The sequence below is a fragment of the Enhydra lutris genome, unplaced genomic scaffold (assembly GCF_002288905.1).
Source record: "Enhydra lutris kenyoni isolate GAN:26980312 unplaced genomic scaffold, ASM228890v2 scaffoldscaffold35, whole genome shotgun sequence".
NCBI lineage: Eukaryota > Metazoa > Chordata > Mammalia > Carnivora > Mustelidae > Enhydra > Enhydra lutris.
Window position 1 is genome coordinate 3,822,307 of NW_019154119.1, and position 12,995 is coordinate 3,835,301.

The 12,995-nt window shown below is 37.0% G+C and overlaps 1 protein-coding gene across 5 annotated transcripts in view; it reads right to left on the reverse strand.

The window, feature by feature from the left end:
* The window catches only part of LOC111154077 (nuclear receptor coactivator 1), a 154,808-nt gene that overhangs the window by 44,551 nt on the left and 97,262 nt on the right, over positions 1-12,995 (reverse strand). For all 5 annotated transcript variants that reach the window (XM_022513433.1, XM_022513434.1, XM_022513435.1 and 2 more), the window contains exons 11-13: positions 9,630-9,777; positions 6,954-8,274; positions 3,705-3,885 (exon numbers count right to left, since the gene is read on the reverse strand). In XM_022513433.1, the coding sequence (XP_022369141.1) occupies positions 3,705-3,885; positions 6,954-8,274; positions 9,630-9,777 (1,650 nt within the window). The remainder of the gene's footprint in view (positions 1-3,704; positions 3,886-6,953; positions 8,275-9,629; positions 9,778-12,995) is intronic.

The following is a 12,995-nucleotide window of genomic DNA, read 5'->3' on the forward strand; positions in this document are numbered from 1 at the left end:
CGAGCAGAGAGCCCAATGCGGGGTTTAATCCCAGGACCCTGAGATCATGACCTGAGCCGAAGGCAGAGGCTTAACCCACTGAGCCACCTAGGTGCCCCAAATTTATATATAATATTGTGCACCCATTTTAAGTGTACAGTTTAATAAATTTTGACAAAGATATAAACCCATAACCTTCCATCTCAACAAAGAAAATAGAGTATTTCTGTCATGTCTAAGAGTTCTTTAAGCTCCTTTGCTGTCGATCTTCTCTACCTCAACCCAACACTGTCAACCAGCGATCCAGACTTTTCTCACTCAGCTTGTTTTTGAAAATAATTCATGCCATGTACCACTAGTTTCTTCCTTTTCACTGCTGAGCAATATCTCATTTTATAAATGTACCATTTCTTTGTTGATAGACATTTAGACTATTTCCAGTTTGAGGCTATCGTGAATAAAGCTTTAGGGACATTTGTGGTCAAGTCCTTTTGATGAGCACCTACTTTTATTCCTCTGTTTGTTAAATACCTATGAGATGGATTGTTGGGTCACATGGTAATATATGTTTCATTTGATGAGAAACTGCTGAACAATTTTACCATTTTCTATATATCCAAAAGCAATGCCAAAGTTCAAGGTGCTTCACACCTTTGACATCATGGTTTGCTACTGTCAATTCTGAAAATCTGAGGTATTTCAACGGATGTGTAGTAGAACTGCATTATAGTTTTAATATGCATTTCCTTGATGATTAAATGATATTGGTCATCTTTTCATGCACTTATTGGCAATTTTCAATCTTCATTTATGAAGTGTCTTTTAAAATCCTTTGCTTATTTTTGTAGACTGGGCTGTTTCTTTTATTATTAACATTCTGCACTAATGTACTATATTTGTTAGAATTCCAGAGCTAATAGTGACACATTTTCATTAACTAAAATGTATAGCTTACAGGATTCACTCTTCATGTTGTACATTCTACGGGTTTTGACAAATGTATGACAACATGTACCCATCATTACAGTATCATACAGAACAACTTAATGCTCTAAAAACCCCCCATGCTCTACCCATTCATCCCTCCCCCTGGTAACCACAAACAACAAATCCCTGTCAATCACTGATCTTTTTATTGTCCCCACAGTTTTGCCTTTTCCAGAATGCTTTATAGTTGGAATCATACAGTACACAGGCTTTTCAGATTGGCTTCTTTCACTCAGCAATATGCACTTAAAGTTTCTCCCTGTCTTTTCATGGCTTGAAAGCTTCCAAGTTTGGGTAATTATGACTCATTGCATGCAATTCACATCTTTTCTCTGAAAGCTTTTAGAATCTTTCTCTCTGGTGTGTTCCATAATTACATCATGATCAGTTTTGGTATAGGTCTTTTTCGTATGTATGTGTTGGATAGTTGTTCAGCCATTGCAATCTGAAGAATTATGTCCTTTGGTTTTAGAACATTCTCAATTTTTTTGTTTGAAAACATCATCTCTTCCCTTTTTTTCCCTCTTCTCATGGCTTGTTTGATTGATTCTTATCAATCATCATTGGCCCTCCTAGGTCAATCTTAACATTCGTCTTCCCAACTTTCTATTTCTTTTTTCTTTTCTTTCTTTTTTCTTTTTTTTTTTTTTGGTCTTTTTGTTCTTTCTGAAAATTTTCCTCAGTTTTTTCTTCTACGATTTCTCTTAAAATTTTAAAATGCTGAATATCTAATTTCCAAAGATTAAAAAAAATTTTTTTCTTATTCTTTGCCCCCCTTTTTCTTCCCATACAGATAAAATATCTTTTCAAAAATTTTAGTTTTTTGTTTGTTTTTTATTATTAATAGGTGTAATTTTTTTCCTAAAGATTTTATTTATTTATTTGAGAGAATAAGAGAGAGGGAGCATGAGAAGAGGGTCAGAGGCAGAAGCAGACTCCCTGCCAAGTAGGGAGCCTGATGTGGGGACCCGATCCCGGGACTCCAGGATCATGACCCGAGCTGAAGGCCGTCGCTTAACCAACTGAGCCACCCAGGCACTTGTTATATAGCTTTACTGCATCCTCTTTTTGTTTCTTTTACTCTTTGAAGTTGCAGACTTCCCTCAAAGTCCTGGTGATCTCTGTGTCTGTTCAGTGTGAGAGCTGAGTGTGAGGCTTGTGTCTTCTGCGAGACTTCTGTTAGATGATTAGATGGCAGGGTGACCTTGGCACTTTAGGGAGCTTCCTGTACACACTCATATCCAGACATCTTCATTCTGGCCATTCAGTTCTCCTGAGATAAACCCCCCAGGCTCCCATATTGGACGGGGATCCAGGATCAAACCATTCGATATTCAGATTCTATTTTATTGCCTGTTAGCCCTACACCTTCTTGTTTCCCCAACTCTGTCGGCTATCCCAGAATCTGGAGCCTCTAGTTCCAATCAGAAGAGAATTTTGGAGTAATTTCACCTCATTCTCCTTTTGAAGATAAAGAGAATAAAGCTCAAGAAATTCATGTGCCCAAAGTAACACTGTTAATAAACAGAGAATGTAAGACTTGAACCTGGGCTCCTGCTCACACCTAGAGTTCTGGTCAGCTAAAAGACTGCTTCCAAAAATGTCACAAATGACTCAAGACCTTTTTTTTCCAGCTTCCTGGAAATCTTGGCAAACTTGCAGGAATTGTGTCATGACAGCTAAAAGCTGCAGTAAGACTGAAATAAATGAGTCTCACATCCGATCTTGTCAGAAGTGGGACAAGACTTGGGAACACGGGCAAATTTTGAAAGTGAGCTGCTTAGTTTCCTTTGGCTTCAAGGTTACACAATGGAATTACCACTATTATTTTCAACTTAAAAATTTGGCAGATGAAAAAAACCTGACAGCCCAGTCTTCAGGAAGTATTACACTATCAAAGTGTCTCTTTAGGCTAGAGCAGCAGTGATCCATCTCAACACAGTCCTCCTAAATGGTGCTCCATGGGGGTAACATGACTTGAGAAAAGGAATTCCATAATGAAGAAAGTATGGTAAATGCTGGATTACAGAAATCAAAACGGATACCTTTAACATAGGACTTTTTAAAACCTTTAATATGCACGATGGAATTTTAATAGGAGAATGGTATATGTGCCATGCAGCATTTGCCCACAGGATTTTAGCACAAAATCCCTTTTTTCCAATTCATTGGACTAGCATTCAAGGGAGACACTTTGGGTAATATAATATGACTAATATTATATTTCTGAAAGTCCTGCATGGAACGTTTTGCGTAAAAACACACAAAACTGCTCTCCTTAACATCAACTATTTACTTCAACATTAATTACAGAAAGATAGAAGTTGGGGCGCCTGGGTGGCTCAGTGGGTTAAGCCTTTGCCTTTGGCTCAGGTCATGATCTCAGGGTCCTGGGATCAAGCCCCTCATTGGCCTCTCTGCTCAGCAGGCAGCCTGCTTCCCCCCCCCCCTGCCTGCCTCTCTGCCTATTTGTGATCTCTCTCTCTCTCTCTGTCAAATAAATAAATAAACAAAATCTTAAAAAAAAAAAAAAAGATGGAAGTTATACTATAACTTAAGATATACGTGATGAGTGAAGTTCATCTGTATAAAAGTAACTGTACATTCTTTATGGTGGCATTAATGCAAAAATAGTTCACTCTCAACAAATAAATGATCTGTGAAATAATGCTAAGAAACAAAGCACTAATGCACATTATCATTAGACATTTAAAATGAGGTTTTCTTCCAACACATACTATTCAGCCTGGAAGTGGGTCTGGCAGTGGTAGACTGAAGTGAAGTTGGCAGGGTCTCCGATTTGATGGTTACGTTGGTGACCGCACCATCCATCCTCTCCGGCTCGCATAAGCCTGGCAACTGGGCTGCCTTCTCCAGCGTAGGTAGTAACTGATCAAACTGGTCAAGGTCAGCTGTAAACTAAGAACAGAAACCAAAGTTAGAGGAAATATAGTCTATACTTTACTAGAATCAATGCAGAAAAAGTTGTTCCTTTATACTCTATGAGTTATGTGTGACTATGAGAAAGTAAAGAAAGAAGAAGTAATTAAAGATCACTAAAATTACCTGAGCTACTGGAAAACAGTTTGGATGCTTATGATATTACTATTCTGGAGGATAGAAGATAATACACAATAACATCTGTCTACTATATTTTAGCATAAAATTTATGCATTGGAGAAAGATTAGACTGGAAAGAAGTGTCAAGAATATTGTGCTATGCTGATCGTGGATGATTTTCTTTGTCAAATTTTTAAAAATCTTGTGAAATTTTACTTTAGGATAGGATAAAAAATAAATTTACACTGATATAACTTTATAATTTGAAAAAGGTTTGAGAGATTTTTTTATAAACAGTATATCAGCTTCAAAGATCCCAGGAAGGTCACTTTCTACTTGAGGATTTAAAAAAATAAGAAACCTACCTTCTAGACTAGACAGGATATCCCTACATCTGTCTGAGGTTATGCATAGGAGAAAATTGGCTTTTATTTCACAACATTATTCTACTAATGATTACTTTGAGATAGTTCATTAACATAAAATGTCTTCCTGCTTGGGCTTCATATTTAATTCAACTAAAATTTATGCTTCTAGACTGTCTAAATAGAAATATATATCTATATTTTAAAAAATTTTATATATATATTTTTAAATGTCTGACTCCTTTCACTTAGCATTGCATTCTGAAGTTCTGAATCTTGTCACATGTAGCAGTAGTTAATTTGTTTTCAAATAGCAACCCACTATATGAACATACCACAGTATATTTATCCATTCTACTGTGATGGATTTGGGGGTGTTTCCAGTTTGGGGCTAATATAAACAAAGGTACTAAGAACATCTTTGAACACATCTTTTGTTATATGTGTGCAAAAAAGTACTAATCATAAAGGAAAAAACTGACAAATTGGACTACATTACAATTACAATAAGGAACTTCACTTCATCACAAGTACCACTGAAAGAAAGAAAAGGCAAGGCAAAGCCTAGAGAAGATGTCTGTAAATAAATAACCAATAAAGGACTCATCCAAAATACGTAAAAAACTCTTACAAGTCAGTAAGAAAAAGACAACGTATTGGGAAAATGGGCAAGAAAGAAGTTCAAAAAAGAAGATATCCAAATGATCAAAGACATTTATTAGGGAAATGTAAATTAAAACTATTAAGTAACACTACACAGACCCCAGAATAGCTAAAATTAAAAGACTGACAATACCAAATATTAGCAACAACATGGAACAACTAGAGGGAATTCTTTGTATACACTAGGAAAACTGGTGTTACCAACTAAAGATGAACATACACATGTCCTACGATCTTGCAATTCCACTCATAGGCATAAACTCAGTAGAAATGTATGTCCATGTAAGCTAAAACAGGTGTACCAGGATTGCACACAATGGCATTATTTTATATAGCTGTGACTTTTTAAGTTAATTTTAAAGAGTGAGAGTTTCAATGTAGTTATTATTCAAAGCTGTTTTTCAGCTTAAAAACATAGTATTAGTTTACTTGTACCAAGAAACTTGAGAGATAGCCTTATCCTCAAAGTGCACACACATACAGAAGTAACCAAAATAGTGTTATTACAAATAGTACATAGAGACAATATGGAGCACTATGAGTGCAGAGAGGAAAGAAATGTCTAACGAGGACTAGTGGGGAAGGCTTTAGAGGGATGATGTCTGAACTGGTTTGTGAAGGATGAGACATTCAGCAGACACAGAAAGGAGAGCAAGGCAGAAGATGCTTAGGAGAGACATGGTTTATCCCAGGAATGGCAAGGACTTCCACGTGCCTAGAATGCAGTATGCCGGAGGGCAGAACATAAAGCTGGCTCAAGAAATGAAGGACTATGCACACTGAGTGTGAACCCTGTTTCACAATGGAAAGTCTCATTGACAAGTTGCTTTGTACATACATTTTCAGCTCTTCATACTTGTCTACATTCTTTCCAAATAATTTGTAAGCTCCTAGCGGGGAGAGACTATATTTTCTGTTTTTCTTAAATTCCTCCAGGGTCCAGAGCAATTATTCAATAAATGAAGGTGCCTGTTTATTTCACCCCACCCCCACCTCAGCCTGAACACAGAGGTTCCTAATCTGTAACAAGTTAAGCAAAGGTTTATTTATGTTTACTTCTGTTTCAGAATACTCAAAGTCCCAGAATCTCAAAGTCCCTATTCTGATAAAGGTTAAAGGTAATTAGAATCAGATGCGAAGAGAAACAGCCTTAGAAAACTGCTTCAAGGGAAACTAAATAGCAAAGAAAGCCAGACTAGGCTGTCCTGCCCACCTCCTCACACTTCTCTCCCATTTCACTTACATCAGAGGTTCCCCAACTTAGCTACCCATCAGAGTTCCCTGGGGAGCTTCGTAAAAATACAAATTTCTGGGTCCTATTTCCAGAGAGCTGGACTCAACAGGTGGGGTTGGGAGGAGGGGGGCAGGAGAGGTATGTTTAAAAATCTCCAAAGTCGTGGGGCGCCTGGGTGGCTCAATGGGTTAAGCTGCTGCCTTCGGCTCGGGTCGTGATCTCGGGGTCCTGGGATCGAGTCCCACATCGGGCTCTCTGCTCGGCAGGAAGCCTGCTTCCCTCTCTCTCTCTGCCTGCCTCTCCGTCTACGTGATCTCTCTCTGTCAAATAAATAAATAACATCTTTAAAAAAAAAAAAAAAGATTATAAAAATCTCCAAAGTCGTGAACTAATTTTACAGAAAGAAGCAAATCTCCACTTGCCTTAGAATGCCACGTTGAAACTGCAGCCCTCCAAAGTTGCAAAGAGGGCGCCCTGTGATTTCTCAATCACTTTGTCCGAGGGCATCCCGTGATGTTTCCAACCATGATACTAACCTTTTAACACATGCCCAAAGGGTAGGACAAAACATAGCCTGAATCCAAATCTGGTTTACGGTTGGCGTAAAATACATGAAAAGGAACAAATAACTGTGAATGTTCACCATGCAGCGAGGGATTACCTACCTGGCTCTGGGACTCCAGTTTAATATCCTCAGGAGCAGGTTTGGTCATTGGGGTTGGGTTTGTGTTACAAGGATCCATCTGTTCTTTCTTTTCCACTTTCACCTTGACATCATCCAGGCTCAGGTTCGGAGTTGATCGTAAATCTTTCTCGTCTTTATCTAAAAGGTATCGTAGGAGCTGATGGTCTTTTGATTCTTTTTTCTTCGAAGCATCCAGTTCTAGTTTTACACTCGAGCTCCCTTGTACCTGTCCAGTCACTGACACAGAAGTCGATGCACTGTCCTTTTTATCAGGCTCAACAGACAGAGTGGTGATGTCCGAGGGGCTACCCTCCTGGAGGAGCCGGTGCAAAATCTTGTGCCGCTCTGTCAGCGAGCTATGAGAGGAGGGGCACGAACCGCTTGAAGAGTTAGCAGAGGCAGAGCTGGAAGAGCCTGAGCAGGAAAGGACCTCTTTGCAACTTGTGTCTATATCAGCGTGGCGTAACTGCTGCTCTGCCGTCGTTGTCAAAAGCTGCACCAGTTTGTGACTGGTTTGGGAGTATTTATTGTCTCCATCTGAGAGTCTGTCATTGTTATGCAGAAGCCCCGAATCCAGAGGTTTGCCGTCACTGGAGCTGTTGTCAGACTGAATCATTTCATTCAAAATGGATGCAATCTCTTTGTTATCTTTGGACTCAGCTTTTGCTGGTTGTATATTTAATCTGCTAGGTGAATTCTGTGAGCTCATCTGCCTGAGGACTGGAGAACTGGCAGAGAAGCCAACGGAGTTATTGGGTCCTTCATTCATGCTCTGTAAAGATGTTACTGGGATGTTTGAATAAGATCGGTTACTATTGTTACAGGCAGTACCTGTCACGCCAACGGGGGAGCTTAATGTTGGAATATTAGGAGGGAACGAATTGTTTGGCATCCTGGGCCGTGGTGCCAATCCAGAACTAACCTGTCTCCTCGGAGACATGAACTGTGCGAGAGATATTCCTGTACCTTCCATAGGAGAATTATTGAGGTTTAAAGAGGGGTTAGTGCTCTGGGAACTGGCCTGTCCCTGGTTTAAGGCAACACTGGCTACAATCTGATTTCCAGGTGAGCATCCAAAACTCCCTTGGCTGTTGCTAGAATTACTATGACTGCTGCTATGGAGGTCTGAGCTCTGTTGGCGGTTTACTCTGGGGGATACCATGTTGTTGCTGGATGGTGGCAATGTGGACGAACGGGCCACACCATGAGCTGGCGAGATACTAGAATTGACGGAGGGGTTTACTCGGGGAATTGATATTCCAGAATTAGTGTCATCTTGAGGAGAAAGACCACTGTGTTCCCTAGGGGGGGGAAAAAGACATTATTATTCAAACATCTTCACTGGTTTCCATTAAAATATTTTTATGATGCATATTATAAGCCAAGACCATTAACCTCATTAATATTGCAAGCCATCAACTAAAGAGCTTCTGTATGACTTTAAATTAAGGAAAAACAATGGACTGTTAGTGCTACTGTGAAATATTAGCACTGCTTAATAGGAAACAGTGCTCATGGTCCCATAAATTTGATAATGGTTTCAGTTATATGGGAAAGAAATCCTTCTTGGCCTTGGAAAAAATCCAAGATATGTACTTTTAAACTTTTCAAAATTTAGTACAAATACTTAACATTACAATAATTTTTTTGGTTGAAAAAGAAACTTCCCACACCTCTGTTTACAAAGTCTTTTATTCATGACTCCCTTGTTACAGCTTTTAAGTATTTCAACTCCAAAGAGGAAGACTGGGTAAGGAAAATACTGTGTCACTGATGTAAAAATTAAAAAGGGTGATATGCAGACATAGCAGATGTTTTGAAAGAGAAATCACAATATGAAAAAAAGAACTGTGCTAATTCCACTCACAAGCATAAATTAAACTAAAATTAGAAAAAAAACAGAATACTGAATTCAGATTTTCATCGAGCTCTTTACTCAAATCCATAATTATGACAACAGATTTGTGACTGGTATTACCATGTTCCAATAAGCAAATATATCAGATGAGGAAAAGATGAAGTGAGGGGAAATGTCTTTGTTTTTGTTTAATGCTACATTTTAAATAGTTGCAAATGTAGGGTTTTGAATAATTCATAAGATAAAAGAATGGTTCCATGAATTTACCATATATACCAATGTAAAATGTATTTAGAGAGGAGAACAAATTAGAGGCAATGACATTCAAAAATCTCAAGTTGATAGTTTAATGACTTGTAGTTTGAGAAACTGTCAACTTGAACTCAGGAGCCATCGAGTTTGCCCTAATGAGAATACACCACTTTTAAAAATAAAAATAACAATATTAACAAACTGAAATCTTTTATAAGAGCAAAGTTCACATATGGACAGCTGGCTATTTTTAGCCATCTTTTTGGTTTTCACCCCTGAAACACATATTTTCAGCCTAACCTTTCCTGTGTTCCTTTTTCTTTCCTCTTCCTCTTCTTCTTTTTTTTTTTTTAAACAATAAGGCTATTGTTAAGCAAAAAACCTATAAAACCCAGTATGGATATAGTGATTATATACTCATCACACTAGCTTAATGTCTAATTTAGAATTTTTGCTTTCTAGCCATCAAGAGTATTAAAAATTTTTCTCTAAGAAGAGATATGTGAACTGACTTATTTCATATGAAGCTCTCCAAATAAGTAGTACCTGTCGATGATATGAATTCCCATGATGAAAGGTTGCATGTCTGGACTTTGAGGGTAGCAAAGTTTACACTTGGTGTGGGCGCTAAGCATTGTCCCATCATTCAATATGAATCTATAGGATGGGCTGGAGGCAGTGCCACGAGTCATCACTGTTTCAAACAAAAGAAAAACCTAGTTAAAATTCTGACACTTGTACTTTGGGCAGAGGAGAGTTACCAAGCCTTATTTCTACCTTGAACCTCATTTTAAGTGCCCTCCTAACAGCTGCTTGCTCAGACTCAAAGAATAGTTCAGACAAAGCAGGTATCTGATGGGTGAGGGGAAATGATTCTGGTTAAAATAGACCACTTGATGACAAGTTTTAATTCAGTACTACTTGAATGAGTGCCTCCTCATATAAGTTAAAAATGACAAAGAAACTTCAAACCAGGAAAAAAAATCAACCTTAATCTTTCCCCATAATGGGACAGTTCTTCAAATTTTATTAAGTGTCCATTAAAAATACCAGGAAGTAACCTTCTCCCTTTCAGAATTATCTCTAACAAGTTTGTGGTTTTTTTTTCCTTTTGCTGGCTGATTTTTCAACAGCTTTACTGAGGTATAATTCATATAATATAAAATTCACCTTCCATTTTTTTATTAGTTTGTGGAGTCGCTTAACTGAAATTCACATTTAATTTTTCACTCAGGAATGTGAATCACTAAGGTCTGTCAAATTAGTGTATTCACATATTATTTTTTATGTTTGAATTTAGTGTAGGAAGCAAATTAAGATAAAGCCGATCATGATTAATATAAAAAACAAAAACTAGGTTAAGGCAGTCAAATCACTATATAAACAACATAATTTACTTTTGTCTTAAAGATTTATTAATAGCAGACAAAAATCTAACCATACTGGTAAGTATTTATTAGATATATAAAGGCTATACCAGACTACTAAGTAAGAAAATGTCACTGATGTTTTAGCAATATAATAAAATTCTATTTTATTAAAGATTTAATAGGTAGATTCAGCTATACCAAGGTTAAAAATCACATTCACAGAAACACAAGAATTACTAGCACAAATGACTATTATGATTTAGCCTGTAATGAATGTTAGTACTGTTTTTCAAAGACATTTCAGAAAGACTTTCTATTACATTTTAAAGACATGTTAAAAAGACTTAAAATGATCAATTAATAAATATTTTTTTGAAACTACATATTACTTTAAGAGAAGACATACTCTCTTTTACTGCTTTGGATATACCTTATATACTGAAGAGAGCATAATCTGTTATAAATCTATAAATCATATACAAATCAGACTAGGTACCAAAATTAGGATATAAGCTTAATGGAAAGGATTAAGATTGAAGTCCAACCAACCACATTCCTTACCCATCTGGCAATTTCAGCCAGATCACTGGCACATTTACCAAATATAACACATGGAGAAATTTAGTACCTAATGAAATAATTACTGATGAAAGAGAGTCTTAAATGAAATGGATAATTTTTATGTAAGGATATAAATAAATGTTTGCTATAGCAAAACCCTAAAAAAATTTAATGATTCCAAACTGTTAAATCTTTTTAATAGTATATTTTGGAAGATACATCTACAGCAAAAAAGTAGCATTTCAAGATAAGTTATTAATCTGGGATAATGATAAAGCTACATTATATAAAGGGCCAGGCAAGATACACTATTTTTCATGTTATTTTGCTTATGCCATTTTGTCTCTTCCTTCCTTACTGCTTATTGCTCTTTAGGGTCTCCCCATCCTGCTGGAAAATACTGGCTCTTCGCTTTTGAGCTACACGGTCACCAGCCACATGGGGCTATTTAAATTTAAAATTAAATAAAATTTTAAATTCAGTTTCTCAGCCACATCAAATTTCAACTACTCAATAGCGACAGGTGGCTCATGTCTCCCATACTGGACGGTATGGTATACATACATACAATCTGGCTTCAACTTACATTTCCAATCCCATTTCTCATTGCTTCCTAAACATTTCCTCTGTGTCACTTTAAATAAGAGGTAGATAACTTTACACACTTATTCTTCTTCATCAGCTAAAATAAACACAAGGGCTAGTGCTGTGTCCCATTCTTGTTTTCCACTCTCCTTGAATCTTGTATGATGCTTTGCATATAAAGTCACCTAGTAAGTACTTGCTGACGGACCCTCAACTTGAATCTCATGTTAATAGATTAATATTGACTTGTGATCAACTACCATAACATTTCTTTAAAGGACAGATTTTAGAACTTAGCTGTGTTCTTATATCTCAATTTATGTTCTTGCTCTCATAGGAATCCGGACTTAACTTTTGTAATGAAAATTAATGGAAAGAAATTTCTTGATTTGTTGATAAGCCCTATAAAGTGAGAAAGAACTAGAAACTCAGACTAGCATGGGAACATTAAGATACTTGATCCTTTGGTTAACCATGCTGTCTTAACTTGGGACTCTATCTATCTCAACTAGTAAAAATTCCAAAATAAAGAACCCCTACTAACTTATATAAGGAAATTACTACACTTTAAGTTTTGAAGTTAGATTATTTATTTTGGATGATAATGTGTGGCTTAGCACACGTCATAATTCATACAGTCATAATTCATAATTATAACCATAAGTCATAATTCATACACTCCTTTTCCTTTGAAAAGGAAAAAAGGTAAGATAAACTATAGTAAAACTTTAATTATTAGAACTTAATTAAGACTATCCAGTTAACTAGGAGCACAGGGGTGGCTCAGTCATTTAAGACTCTGCCTTTGGCTCGGGTTATGATCCCAGGATCCTGGGATTGAGCCCATGTGGGACTCCCTGGTCCCCTAGGAGTCTGCTTCTCCCTCTCCCTCTGCCCCTTCCCGGGGGCACTCGCACTTGTGTGCGCTCACTCTCTTTCTAATAAATCAATAAAATCTTAAAAAAAAAAAAGACTATCCAGCTAACTAAAATTCTTTTCAGTGCTTAATTTTCAGATGGAAAGGTAAACAGGAAGGTAGCATGGATCAATGAAAAAAAAAAAAAGCGCCTAGAAGTCAGAGTCAGGCTTGAATTCTGACTTTATCATTTACAACTTCAGGACTTTGTAATGCAAATTAACCTTCACCCAGCATCACTAAAACTGAGCCAATAATGTTGTGAGGTAGTATCTAGTATGTAGCCTAGTATGTAGCAGGTACTGAAAGAATATTTCCTGAATAAACACCAAAGAAAAATCAAAGTAAAGAAAAAGCAAAGTACCTATGTCCCGAGTCATACACATATTCAGCCAATCCCTAGATAGTATTCACACCAATAGCTTCGATCCCGTATAACAATCATTAATATTTTGAATTAAGACATGAATAAGGAAGCCA